At 34.4% G+C, this 15,589-nt stretch overlaps 1 protein-coding gene across 1 annotated transcript in view; it reads left to right on the forward strand.

Moving 5' to 3' along the window:
• The first annotated feature begins 533 nt into the window (after positions 1-533).
• The window catches only part of LOC128999066 (pyridoxine/pyridoxamine 5'-phosphate oxidase-like), a 43,163-nt gene continuing 28,107 nt past the window's right edge, over positions 534-15,589 (forward strand). The window contains exons 1-2 of the mRNA XM_054425423.1: positions 534-617; positions 814-873. Coding sequence (XP_054281398.1) covers positions 534-617; positions 814-873 — 144 coding nt within the window. The remainder of the gene's footprint in view (positions 618-813; positions 874-15,589) is intronic.

The following is a 15,589-nucleotide window of genomic DNA, read 5'->3' on the forward strand; positions in this document are numbered from 1 at the left end:
TGGTGCAACCCAATAAAAAGTTAGTGAATATTGATGTATATTTTTAGTGGGGCTGATTTAGTTAGGCTGATGAAAAATTATAATGGCCACCATCCTGTAACGGGTTGAAATAAAGACCTCTAGTTTTCACCGATATTCTTTTTAACCGATGACCTTCAAAATGAGGTCCACTTGATGGGCGTTTATATTCAGAAAGTGTTAACTATACCAAAAGATACCATATTTTGGGTTTCGGGACGAAATCGGGATACCGACGAAATAGTGTACTTTTATGTCATATAGAGTTATGCAGAGTTTTGTTTTTCTGGAATAAATAGCGTCCACACTTTTGCCCAACAATTAATTATTGTTGTACAGATCAAAGTTTATTTAAACAAACATCATCTAAATATTCCCCCATTGGTAAATTTCTTATATATTGTTTTTTGGCATCCCAACATTTATCACAGTAATGTTACTGCTCAGATATAAATACGTACTATGTTCATCTCAAGAATTAGTTATTTTACGAATCAAACCTACATCGTATGCAAATGAGGACAGAACAACGTAGCCAACCAGAGGCCGAGATACCATACAAGGGAGCAATGGTCCCCACCGGTTTGGATGAGGAAAAAGCAACTCGAAATAGTTGAAATAGACTGGAGTGAGTTTAGCTCAAGTTGGACTTACTTAGGAACGTTTGTTGACGTAAAAAATAGAGTTCGGTTAATGTGTGATATGATGAGTAATCTTGAGTGTTTCTCAAAGTGCAAGTTCAAAACTCCAATGTGAAACAGTGTGTTACGAGAAGAGCTTTGGTTATGAAATGAGTTACTTAAACGCGGAACATATTTCAATGTATGGATTTTCTTTACGAACAGTGGAAACTCCGTAAGTTTGCCATACTCAATAGTCTAAGCAAAAGTTTTCAAAATCGTTAATTTAGACTAGTTACATACAGTCTAATTTAGTTAGATACAGTCACAAAGCCCTATGACAACCACATGGGAAGGATGCGAAAGTTTAATAGAGTTAAGACAATTATTAACACTATTGGGCCTTAAATTGTAATAAAAAGCAGAGAGTTCTAACTAACTAAAGGAGGTTCTTCGACGAAAGATTCATAGTACTAAAAAACCATGATAAAGCCATAAGCCATGTTAGGCTTATCAACCATAATAATTTGGGATGAAGTACGTCATATTATACTGTGAAGTCAAACCAAATAAGCATCCACAAGTAAATTTATTACAATCTTTGGTAAACTTAAAATTGCTCTTAGGTGATTTTTTTTAGTGTTTCAATCAAATTTTCTCACTCTCTCTATTGAACGCAACCCCGAACAATTACTGTTTACTGTACCTATTTAAATATAGAAACAGAACTAATGTGTAAACAATTAGGAAATACTTCTTGACCTAGTGTTACACACTTTTTCGGGTTGTACACCAACCCAAATGTGACTCAAATATACAATTTGAAAAAATCACACACTTACTCAAAAAAATTATTTGATTATTTAAAAAAAACCCGTTTCATTGAATTCCACGTTAAATTTTTAGTAAGAATGGATAGGTTTATATAAACCAGGATCAGTTGATATTTGTAAGTTATCATTTGAGGATAATTTCAAAGAATTTCCCAATATCTGTTTACATCCTACCTTATCAAGAGATAAGCTATCAATTACAAACTATAATTTTTAGTGTGTTTTGGTGCAGTGATCTTAAGATGCTTTCAAATTATCAATATGCAGAAATTATATTTGTTTATGGCTACTCATATGGAACTGAAGCGTCACGGACTTCGGGCTCAATGCAGCGATGTCGTGGGCTCGGATCTTGGTCACTGCCACAAACATTTCATCAGTACAGTCATAGAAAACATACAGTAGTATGTTTTCTGTGGTACAGTTCACCTTCGTACTGTACCGGCTCACCCCTTGCTTTGCTGGATACTACGTTCCACGAACAGATCTGTAATCTATGTAGACGGGCAAATGCAAGGTTAAAAGAAGCCGCCAACCTCTTAAAAAAGGGGGCTTTCGAAAGATATTTATTATTTTTTTATTTGTTGTTTTTTAAGTACAGTTATTTGGATTAAAATAATGTAAAGCATGGTTAAAACAATTATAAACGAAAAAATTACAATCCTCATTTTAATTACAGGTGCAACATGAAGCTGCAAATAATTATTTTGCACGCAGAAAGAAGTAAAAAGAAAAAGATCATAAGTGTTGGGAATCATCATGGATATCACTCATCACTCACAATTCACACCTGGTTTATTAAAGTTTATTTTCAAAATGTCCTCCATTCTGTCGTATGCAGGCTCTTGCTCTTTTCCTCATTGTCCCAACTTTATGGCTTAGCTTTTCCCTAACTGTGGGTGCTGAGATTTGGATTTGGTTAAAAAGTTCCTCTTCACTATTTATTGGAGTTGTAAAGACTTCAGCCATCATAAACCCCCACACAATGAAATCCATGGGGTTCAGATCAGGAGAAATTGCACACCCTTGCAGGTGGTGTGACAACAGGACTGAATTTTGGTTGTGTCCTAATTGCGAACAGTCCAGATTGCGAACAAGGGTAAAATTGTCCAGACTGCGAACACCTCAAAAATGCTGTGGGCTACCTGAAAATGAGTCGTGCGAACAAATATTTTGGTATCTGTAAAGATGGTTTAGTCGCTGTTGTTGAACGTGAGTTTTAATTGCTTGTTTTTTATGTTTTTAGCTAATGATTGAGTTGGGAATGTGTTTGAATGATTGATGTTGTAATGTGTAATGCATATTTATGTTATTTCGGATGTAAGATGTACCGGTATGTAAGTATTTTATTTGTTTTAGTTACTATTTAAATGACTCGTTGACGAAGTTTTTTTAGGTAATGATTGAGTTTGGAATGTGATATTGGCAAATGCATGTTATTTCGGCTAATTATGTTAAACTCTAGTGTTATTCATATTAAATGATTGTTTTATTTCTTTTACTCTGAGATTGTTTAGTTATTGTAGTTGCTTGTTCAAGTGAAACATATTATAATTAATTTTAAATAAACAGCCACTTTAAATATTATCAAAACGAATTTGTCAGACTGAAAGAACCTGTCTGTTATAAAAGCGGCTTTACGTAAAATTATACTATGTCTCATAAATATATGTGTCTTCAAGAACATTCATCCTCTCCATTATGTATATTACCAGTCTTAAGTTGTGATTTTGGCTAAATCATTCTGTCAAGGGTTTTTACGAAAGGGTTGAAAACCCCGACCACTCAAAATGTGTTCGCAATCAGGAATCCTCCCCACCCCACGGACGACCCCCTCCACCTCGTAGAACCAAACATGTTTGCAGTCTGGACTGTTCGCAATCTGGACTGTTCGCAGTCTGGACTGTTCGCAATCAGGAGGACACCCTGAATTGGACCTGGTCCGGCCTGGGTCCGCATGGGCAGCCACGCGGACAATTTCAGAGGTGCGACAATAGGACTGAGAGAAATCTCCCTCGCCAAAAGTTTCTCCCCGCCAAAAGTGCAAGTTTCTCCCCGTGTATATCTAGTGCGGCCTTGGCCCAATGCTACGTTCTATCATTTTCTTTACAAAAGTGTATATAACCTTGTTTATCCTTTTTTTAAATATAATTTTTCATTTCTAATCCATTAAAATAAAGATTCTGATACTTCAGGTTCATCTAAACTTATCTGTTCTTACTAATTTAACGTAGAATGCAATTGTAGTGTTGTAGTCAAAACATAATTTTTAAAACCCAAATTTGGAGTTTTTGCTACATAAATGGGGTGATTTAAATAATCAACACATTTTAGCGAATTTCCCTATAGGGAAGTAGCTATTACCGTAGGTCTCATGGTAAGACTTAGGCCCGGGACCGATTTACTTTTTCATTTTGATGTCCCCAGAGGCCAAAAACACCATTCGTTCAAATTTTTATATATATATATATATATATATATATGTGTCCGTGAACACGATAACTTGAGTAATTTTTATCCGATTTTGATGAAATTTGGTTTGAAGGTGTAAGGCGGGATAAACTTGAATGAGTTCGCGATCCAGCATGATCGGACCATGGGAACAGGGTTTTATGGGGGGTTTTATGGGGTAAAAATTGGTTTTTCTCACTTTTGACCCTCAAAACTCAAAATTTCCCAATTTTTCTCTAAACCTTCTTAAAGAGCTTAAAAAAACAAACAATTCAGTATATCAACGTGTTTTTGTACGGTTATTGGTTACGGAGAAAACTAAAAAAATGGTAAATTTAAAATTCCCATGTTATTCTTATGGAGAATATTGTAAAATGTTGTTGTTTGCTTGTTTATGGATATATTTTGATCAAACTTGGCAAATTTATTTATTTTATAGTAAGCTATCAATATTTTACTAAAAACACACTTTATTAGTTTCCTTGTAGCAGCAAACCTAGGTACTCGTTAAACCTAATGTTATTTAAATAGATCTATTGAAAATCAATTCAGCCAAATGGAAATTCGCTTAGACGGCAGGTTTGCTGCGGCGGGGGTATTTTTTGTTAGTGTGTGATTTAGAATTTTTTAAATTGTGTATTTGAGTCACATTTTGGGTAATGTACTAGGCTACCCCCAAAAAATTAGCACTAGGTCAGGACCCCCCTATACATACAGGGTGTTCAAGAAAGGCGGGAACATAATTTACGTAGTGATTCCTGGCTCAAAATAAAGATAAAATCAAGAATAATATTTTTTACAAAATAGCTTCGTTAACGAGAAATCCGCCGTTTTGTATTTTTTACATAAACATTTTTATCTTTGATTTTTTTCAACCGATCTTTATGCAACTTATAATGTATGTTTAAGATGTTTAATGATATGTATAAGAGACCTATGATAGAAAAAAATTCATCTTGATTCAGCTAAACATTTCAAAATGGCGGCCATTTTGGAATTTTAAGCTGAATCAAGATGATTTTTTTTCTAAAATGGATCTCTTCTACTTTAACATACATACAAAGTTTCATAAAAGATCGGTTTAAAAAATTAAAAGATAAAAATGTTATGTCAAAAAATTCAAAATGGCGGATATCTGGTTAACGAAGCGATTTTGTAAAAAAATGTTATTCTTGATTTTCTGTTTATACTGACCCAAGGAATCACTACGTAAGTTATGTCCCCACCTTTTGGTAACCCTGTATATACAATGAAAAATTTGGAAAACTATTAACAACAAACAAAAACAAATGTTTCATTCAAGTATGTGGTTAATAGGTATCGTTATTACAGTTTTCTCAAATTTCGTGTTTTTTATGAACGTTAAATACAGATTTCAACAACGCGTATCTATCTTCAATTTCATGGATACTAATCAGTAAAACAACTTCTTATGATTCTCATAGCTATCAACTTGTTAATGTTAAAGGGTTTAATTTATATAAAAAAATGAATAGTACGTAGTGCCACTCATAATACATATATCTACCAGAAACAGGAAATATCTTCATGTCCCTTATGATAGGTTGGGTAAAATCCAGAACAGCCATGTCATAAAAATGCCCCCGCATTAGTCACAGTCAAATTTATTCATTGTTAGTAAAAAAAAACAACTATAATATATATGTGGTTTTATGAATTAGGCGTGTTGATCTTGTTTTTGAAAAGTACAAAAACCTGTTTTGAATCTTACTAAGTAAACCAACAAGATCTTACTGAATGTCACAGGCGTTCAACTGCAATTTTTTATGTTTGCTTTTTAATATACAATTTTTGCGTGTAATGAAAGAATTTGACCAATCGTGTAAAAGGAAATTAAGATAAGAGTTTCGAAGATAAAAATACCAATGAGTTTGCAAGGTTCATGATACTCTCAGCGTTTCATTGTATATATTTTCTCCGTGTCACAGTGTATTTTAAATGTGTAATGTTTACAAGACTTTCAGTTTATTATACTTTTGAAAGCGCCTAATTTGGGAATTTATGCTGTAGTAGACCTGCAGGCAGTGCAGTTCCACCTTGGCCGTAGTCAACCGCTGTACAGTTAACCCGGACCATGCGTCACTTTTCAAAATATAATATGGTCTCTGAAACTCTGATCTTATACAGTGGGGGTACGCAAATTACCATCCAGACTTTAAAAAGTGTACAATTGCAGCCTCAGTCCAGACTTAGCGTCCACCAGAAAACTGCACACACAGACAAACAGAAAACTCCTAATCATAATGTAATGTTCCCTGCAGCTGATTTTCTGCGCATGTCTTGTACGGTAGAGGAAGTAGGAAGAAGGTCTTCGTCCTTGGTATAGAGTAATGCACCTAGCGTCCTAGCGACCTGTTACGTAACCGAAACTGACACGGTGGAAAATACTGGTTCATGAGTTATAAACCAACATCTTAAGATCATAAATTATATTTATTACGAAGTAAATAAGGTAGAAGGTTATCCTGGAGTGTTTATGTGTTGTCTAGCCTCATAGGAAACAGGTTATACTAGTATGCGTAGAAATCCCTACGTCCAAAACGTAAAGTAGGAATTTTGTTACGTATGGTTTTCGTTGTGACAAACACTACCAACCATTCTAACACGAAAAAAATTGTTAAACTTCTTTTAAAGTAATAGGAAGAACACTTCTTAATTGTTTGCACTATTATTATTATTGAGCATTTTTAATTGTGATAGTTATCATAATTATAAAAAAATCATACAGGGTGACAATCAAGACTCAAGACGACTTATAACTTTAGAACAAATAGAGATATAACAACAAACTTTGGCATATCATTCCAGGGGGATGCGGAATAATACCCCCCCCCCCACCAGAAAATCACCCCCCAGGTGAAACGTGACGTCACGACATCTCCCAACTAACCAATACGAGAGCCGTGTCCGCGACTGGAATACTACCCCCCCCCGTCCAAAAAGTGAAGCTTTGTAATTGTAATTTGTAATTCCAGTAATTCCATTTGATAACAGAAAAGGCATGTAGGGGAATATCTAAAAGAATTTTTAATTATTACAGCAAGTTTGGTTGGTTAGGTTAGGTTAGTTTAGAATAGTTTGAAAACGGAACTTGAGTGTCCGTGACTGGAAAACTGCTCCCCCGATCTTTGACGTCAACATGACGTAGGAACCTGCTTGGGGGTAGTTGTCCGGGGGTAGTCTTCCGGTGACCCATTCCAGGTAATAGTAAGCTACATTTTTGTGTAGATGATGATTAAATGTCACCTATGGGGGACGGCCTATGGGTAGTAAGTTAAATATCTTAAAGGTAAGCATAGGTTGATATGTGCATCAAATTAAAGGTTTGATTGAACTAAAAACAATGCCAGAAACTGGACTTCAAAAGTTTAAATCATTCGGAAGTTATTGCTGCTCAAACTTGAAAAATGTTTTAATACGACATTGTACTTATGAATGACTAATATTTAATACAGTTTGAAGGCAATAGTTACTGATATTCATTCCAAGTAGTTGTTCAAAATGTCCCATTTTGGCCTCCTTGCAAAATCCTAAATGGCTATAAAAGCTGCGTACATCAATTTCTATGCATTCTCGTGGAATAGCTTGAGTTCCCTGAAATATCCTGTGTCTAAGGTCATTTAGATCCGTTCTTTGAGGTAGCTCCACAAAAATTAGTCCAGCAGATTTAAGTTAGAGTAACCGGCCAATACTTTGAATGAAGATCAGTAAGTATAGGATAATGAATAAATTTGCCATAATTCATCAAAATATTTCTATAACAAGAAAAATACAACTTTTCTATAAAATAACATTGTAATATTAAATGTAAAGTTTTTAAATTTCTCAGTGACCTTTAATTGTACAACAATGCTTCAATATACAAAATTATTAGTTGTTTAAGCTCTACACGATGGATGTAATAAAAACTAGATTTTTATGTTTTAAGGGTAAAAATAAAAAAAAATAAAACAAACTATGAAAAGTGGTCAATGTCTCATAACACCCCGTTCTCATGTCCCGGTCTTGCAGGTTCGCGAACTCGTTCAAGTTTATGCCCCCCTACACGTTCAATCCAAATTGCATAAAAATCAGACTAAAATTACTCCATTTATCGGGATCATACATACATATACGAATAATTTGAACGTATAGTGTTTTTGGCCTCAGGGGACATAAAAATGAAAAATGAAATCTGTTCCGGGGATGGGGGTGGTCTCGTACTATGTCACATACGGTAATAGCTACTTCCCTATAGGGAAATTTGCTAATAATTGCATTAACCAGTTGGAAATTCCAAGCTGCAGCCAGGCACATAAATTGGTCAGGTTTAAGTCCTTTGGTGTCCAGAGTAGCTCCAATTTAGGAGATGAAACGAGATGCTGCTACTGAAGCCATCTTGACCTCCCTATAAAAAGGATAACCGTTATATTATGCTCTTGAAAAACTTCCTCACAAAATATACATTTTTTTTTCGGGTTAAATCCGAACCCTTCTTTGTATGTGTTCAATTTTTGTAACATTTGGTGCACTGATTCAACGTCGCAACTTTACTCTTATAGAGTAGCGTTCAAAGCATGTGCTTTACTCCTTAGCTTTAATGACAAAGCACAAGTTATAGTTTTCAAACAGAAAATAACATAATCTGTGAAAACACTGTGTTACCTCCCTGGCTTTAGAACTACAAATAGTTTGTTGATTAACATGCAAGTATGGCAAATAAATGGTAAAAACAGAACATCTTTCAAATAAACCGGAACAAACCTCAAAGTTGTCATGAGCTTTCATCACGTCACAACATTTTTAATAATTCATGTTTTTTCACACAATACAGGGTGCTTCAAAAAGAAGCATCCGATTTTATAGGTCTATAATTACAAAACTAATGATCATATAAACATTATGTTAGTTTTATATTAATAGATGATAACCAATAAAGTGTTATACATACCATTTACAGCTTCTCAATATGACCCTCTTTAGATGCACAACTCAAATACTCAAATTCGGCGCACATAATATCAGTCAGTAAGTCAAGAGCGATGGATATGATGGCTGTTCTATGCGGTTCTTCAGTTCAACCAATGTTGTTGGAAGGGGGGATTTAAACAGTCTCTTTTACAAACCCCTACAAAAAGATACCACAAACAGTAAGGTCTGGCGAATTTGGAGGCAAGTGACGATGCGAAATCGTTAGGTCCAGTACGGCCGTTTCATCTTTTTAACGGTCACTACCTTTTTAATGGCAATTTTAAAACTCTCTCACATGAAAATTACAATGTAATGGGGAACCGTCCTGCTGGTATATGAAGTTATTAGAATCTGTTTCCATCCGAGGCAAGATATAGTTTTCTAACTCCCGCAACAGTTTTCTCAGCAAAGAAAAGGGGAATACACCTCATTTCCTTTATTATTTATACATTTATTCCATTCGTTCTAAAGGGGGTCATATTGAGCGCGTGTTATTGGTATGTAAACTAACTTTATTAGTTATCCTTTAATATAAAACTAACCTCGCGTTCATATGATCGTTATTTTGAAATTACACCTATACCAACAGATGGTTCTTTTTTAACACCCCCTACTATGATGGGACTAACGAGCCGTTTGTTTCTTTATTTTGGTTTAGTTTAAATACTGAAGGATCCAGGTTCAAGGTCCGTTGGGGTTTTTTTCGGGAGCAGGAGAGTGACAAACCGGTATGTTGTTTCACAAAAAGAGATAGACCTCCCCCCACGTGAAATGAAATGGAATAAGTTTGTATTTCCCACCCAATAATATATCACAATGTAAAGTATTTTTGAAAACGTCGATTGTCGACTTACTGATAACGCCGATGTCAGCTTGATTTCTTACATAGATAATTAAGGCATATGCAGAGTTGCTCTATGGTAAACCTTGGTCAAGGGGAACTAAATTGTGGTTCACTTTGTAGGAAAAATTGAAACAAAATTTGATTTTATCACCGTGTGTCCAAATTCACGTAATCTTACTCTTAGATTATAATTTTTGCATAATAATGTCCATTCTGACACATGATTATGTTAACTACCTAAATAGATGCAATTGGAGAGCGTTAGTACAGTAAATTTTATTAAAAGCTTTTGGCAGTATAAAATACGCTTGCTTCTTAATACAAGAACTAAACTTAACAATTAAAAAAATAAATTTACTTTTACTTCACTTACAAAAGTTTTGAACTAATTTTTACTATTTAACACACAAAAATTAATTAATTGAACTGTATACATTTAGATAAACTGGTTTTGTTTTGTTTGTGGTTATTTTTTATTTTTCAACTTGTAAAGCATGCTTGGGCCAAGGAAAGATGTTCAATATTATTTCGTGTATTAATTTATTCATAAAATGCTGTTTTCATTTTAGCCGTGCCAACCCGGCAGACGACAGAGAGGTCGTTGTTGTAGGCACGATCCCTAACTGACCTGGAACGAATTTGTATTCCGAATTTTGAAAATAAAGCGACTTTCCATTCATTCACATGGTATTTTAATCTTTTCTCGTCTACAATAAAAATAAACTTATAACTCTTACTTACTCCTAATAAAGTATAACTAATGTAATTAAATTTAAAAAGATGAAAATAAACACAAAAATTCCAAAGTAAACGGAAAAGCCTACTTAGGCAATGTCTGTGCGTACTAATCTGCTCGATGAAAAATGAAGAATAATCAGTTTGTGGTAAATGTTGAGTATTCAAAAACTGTACCTATCAGAGTTATGTTTTGATATGTTTTAAATGCCTGGTTTTGTGTTGGTATTAAGTTGTAATACGAATAATATATGATAAATACATAAAAAAATCCTAAAGTTTTGCCTTATGCTTATGATTATTATGTGAAGATGAGGAAGAAAAGGAAGTTGATGAGCGAGTGTACGGTGAGTGCGGGTTCATCTTATAATTGTACAACTTAAAACGTAGGGTACAATATAAAAAGGACACTTCCCAAAAGCTATTCTCCTTTTTAAACGACTATACTTATTTTTTCTTACAATATTTGTGAAGATATTGTATTCAAAACAACGCAGAAATGTTAAATAGGACATAAAATAAAATATTGTAATACAACAAAAAATTGAGGTATGTTGAAAATAATTTTCTTTTAATAAGAAAAGGGTTGGGATTTTAGTAAACACTTGATATTATCACTTATTCATGGAAAATGCAATCATCCCCCTATAAGTTCTTTTGGTACTTTCCTGTTAAAGGGAACATTCATTATTATCGATGATTTTTTTCGATATATCGATGTTAACAAATTGAAACATATCAGCTGACAACTACGATAAATATTGTTCAGTATATGAAACTGTTAAAAAAAATAACCTAACATAACTAACCAAACTTGCTGTAAATTTTAAAAATTCCGTGTTTAACTTGCCTTTTCTATTATCAAACCCAAATGGAAGTTTTAAATGGTACAGCAAGTTTGGTTGGTTATGTTAGGTTAGCTTAGAACAGTTTCATTTCTTAATCCATACAGACTATTTTAGCCTAAACAAGATCAGTTAGTTGTTGTTGTCAATTTGTAATAGATCTGATCGGAAAACAAAAATATCGATATATCGAAAAAAATCCTCGATAATAATGAATGTTCCCTTTAACAGGAAAGTACCGTTCTTTTATTGTAGCTCGACTTTGTTTTTATGTTCTGACAATATTATGGATTGCTAAAGTTGTCGTTCGACAACTTACAAACGGGCAAACCTAACAGAGCCTCTTGTTTTTTGAGGCTTCTGATTAGTCAGGTTTAACTTTTTTATGTATATTAAGTTGTAAACTTAAAAATTGTGATTAAACATAAACTATACAAATTCATCTTGGACGTAATTATATGTCTAAAACCTCAAGAGGCTAAATTTAGTTTTCCCTCAAGAGGGACCAGCACTCGACCAGCCCGAGTGAATCACCTACTGCAACGTCACGATCACATCACGTCCTATTGTTTTGGCAGCAGGCGTTTCATAGCATCGATTTTGGACGTAAAAGCACTCTTTATTCCTCTTGTAACCCACAATAGTGTAAAGGGAGGGTTCAAAATAAGCTGCACTTGACCAACCATTTCTTTTATTGTAATATTTGTGTGACAGTTTTGCTTTCAAAATCACGAAAGAATATATATACCAAGTTGGAGTCGTCGATTTACTTCTCTATAACTGACCATTGCGGTGGGGCACATTTACTCATTAATGGTACCAAAGGGGACAGAAAACACTCATGGTTCATATCAGCTAAAATAGTTTATACCCTGCATAATCCGTTGAAAACTGTCAAAAATGTCTGTAAATTTACAGACAATGTTGACAGTTTGATTGACTGACAGTGCTCTAATAGTTTTATCCACCATGACAGGTGAATCAGTGGTCTACTCTCAGTATATTAGATAGGGGGGAGAGCTGGTGTAGTGGTAGAACGATGGACTTCTGTCCCTGAAGTCACGGGTTCAAATCCCACCAAACCCCAAGTGGAATTTATCCAAGTGATAACGCCGCAATCCCTAGTTCTAGCCTGAAGTAGTGTGAAAACAATCCCAGGCTAGAGCTTAAGAGTCCTAGGAATAAAAAAGTAGCCTATGTAAGATATTTTATATCCTAACCTAACCCATTGCTGTACTTCGTTTACAATGTAAAACGTTATCGATGAAAGCATAAAAACACGTTTGTATATGTGTTACCGATCTTTTCAATTTGTGGTTTTATTCAAGCTTTTTATCAGAAAGATTCCTCCACTTTGGTGGATTTTTTCCAAGTTGTTCACAGCTTTGTCTTTTACTAAAATTTGTGAAAAGGTATTAGAGTTGCGTGGACATTTTGCCAAGTGTTATTTATAAAACATTAGTTTTCGTTGTTTATTAATGACGTCCTTAATTAGTAGTTTTTACCCTTTGTACAATTTTGCTACTCGCTTAAGTTTAAACGTAATTATACCGAACACCCCATGGTTTATTCTTTGGGACGATTCGTCGAATTTACCATTATTTTGTCAGTCGAAACCCACCTTAGTTAGATAAGTCCCTTCTTTTAGATGGCAAGTAAAAAAGTCGATTTAGATCAAACAGATGAATTATTATAGCACTTCTACTTATTATTCCTTCTTACACAGGTGATTAATGTTTTAAATGTGTTCAAACTTAAACTTGAAAGTCATATAGCCATACACTACACTAAGTGATTCATTGTGACCGGTAGATAATACTCGTACGTTCTAGTTTGTGAGATTGTTTATACTTTTGATAAGTTGATGGTTAGTTGAGATTCATTAATATACTTGGGACATGTTGATTTTTAAATTTTTTTTGCGAAAAAGCAAGGAGTGAGCCGATACAGTACGAAGGTGAACTGTACTGATAGAATGTCTGCGGCAGTGACCAGGATCTGAACCCACGACATGGCTGCCTTGGGCTCGAAGTCCGTGATGCTACCAACTGAGCAACCGGCTCATCTAAACAGTGTGGACCGTATCTCGTGATACCATCTGGTGGATACCAACTGTTGGTTAGGTCAGATTCATCGATATACCTTGGAAATGATGTTGGATAGGTGAGATTCATTGATATTTTAAGGACATGTTGTTTGTTATGAAGATTCATTGATAAACATTAAAATGTTGTTGGTTAGGTGAGATTCATTGATATATTTAGGACATGTTATTGGTTAGTGAGATTCATTCATATACTTAGAACATGCTGTTGGTTAGGTGTGATTTATTGATATATTTAGGACATTTTGTTGGTTAGTGAGATTCATTGATATACATTGGACATGTTGTTGGTTAAGTGAGATTCATTGATACATTTAGGACATGTTGTTGTTTAGGTGAGATTCATTGAAATACATTGGACATGTTGTTGGTTAGATGAGATTCATTGATATACATTGGACATGATGTTGGTTAGGTAAGATTCATTGATATATTTAGGACATGTTATTTATTGGTTAGTGAGATTCATTCATATACTTAGAGCATCTTGTTAGTTAGGTGTGATTTATTGATATATTTTGGACATTTTGTTGGTTAGTGAGATTCATTGATATACATTGGACATGTTGATGGTTAGGTGAGATTCATTGATATATTTAGGACACGTTGTTGGCTAGTCAGATTCATTAATAAACATTGATGTATTATTTTTTACGAGATACAATCCAATTCTTCCATTTTAGATTTGTTTCCCAGACAAATCCAGTTTGAATCATCTGCATATAGTGTGAACTAAGTGGTTAGGGCGGTAGACCAGGAACGTTGCATAACATGAGGCTATACGTACGCCGCCTGGTGCGTTATCAGTTACATTCTTGTGGTGGGGCAAGGTCGGAAATATAATACTGTTACAAAACAAATAAATAGTGTTAACATGGGAGCGTGTAGATTCTTGATCCATACATATAAACCATTTGGTTCACTTTTGATAACTATGAAAATCACTTTCCATAGCCAATTCTTGTTGGGTAGAAGAAAAATTCTTGTAGACGGTACCCATTGTAAACAGATAGGCAGATGATACGTAGAAGTCACATAATTGGTTTTCCTGTGCGCATAATCACAGAGAGACATAGAACATGTACGTTCAGCATTTGAATACAAACCGAACAAGATATCGAGTTTAATTATTGAATAATTATTCAAATGAAATAACTCCACAAATCATTATTAAATGAAGTTAACTCCACAAATCATTGCGTGCAGTGAAAGTCTAAGACAAGTCCAGTTACAGTAAACAGCTGATTAGAGTGGTCTAGCTCAGCGTCGTAGGTTTGGCATTAGTCAAGATAACTAGAATATAATAACCGGATCATGAACACTGTCACAAATGGTTCCACATTTCGGGTTACTCTTCGGAACTATTGTACACGTAGACATTGCTAGGCCTCCCCCAACGTAGGCAATATAATCAAGAAACTAATGGTGTTTATTTAGTTTAAAAATATGTTGGCACATCGTTACGTTTAAAGGCTCAGTAGACATTTTACACCAATTTAACCTAATATCGTACCCTGGGTTTAGTAAAAATATGTATAAACTCAAACGTGTGCCTCTCACAAGTATAATTGATAATAGGCCTAGATGATTGACTGTCTTAGCAACTGGTTTGTAAAAGTGACTACCTTTAAGGCCAAGAGTTGCCTGTTCAATTTTCGTCTCTATACTTTATAACAATAGTTATTCCTTGACGTTCTGTGGTAATAGCTCGTAACAAGACCACGTATCTCAAATGTACAACAATCAATCAACAAATGTACAACAAACAATCAACAAACAATCAACAAATGTACAACAAATGTATCTCGTAATAGGCCTAGATGATTGACTGTCTTAGCAACTGGTTTGTAAAAGTGACTACCTTTAAGGCCAAGAGTTGCCTGTTCAATTTTCGTCTCTATACTTTATAACAATAGTTATTCCTTGACGTTCTGTGGTAATAGCTCGTAACAAGACCACGGTTTGGAGCATTTATCTAACAAAATGTTAAAATACTTCAATGACATCAAAATATAGTCTCAGGATAAGGGTAAATACAGTGTGTAAATTAAGTTTTGGAACAAATCTGTATTGTTTTTACCGAAATATATAGAAATATTCTGTTTGCAGCGTTGATTGTTTACAAAGCTTCCGTAATTTTTTACATAAAACTATTTTTGAACCCCCCC

The sequence above is a fragment of the Macrosteles quadrilineatus genome, unplaced genomic scaffold (genome assembly GCF_028750875.1).
Source record: "Macrosteles quadrilineatus isolate MER2022 unplaced genomic scaffold, UCM_ALF_1.0 Scaffold_7__1_contigs__length_78375512, whole genome shotgun sequence".
Classification (NCBI taxonomy): Eukaryota; Metazoa; Arthropoda; class Insecta; order Hemiptera; family Cicadellidae; genus Macrosteles; species Macrosteles quadrilineatus.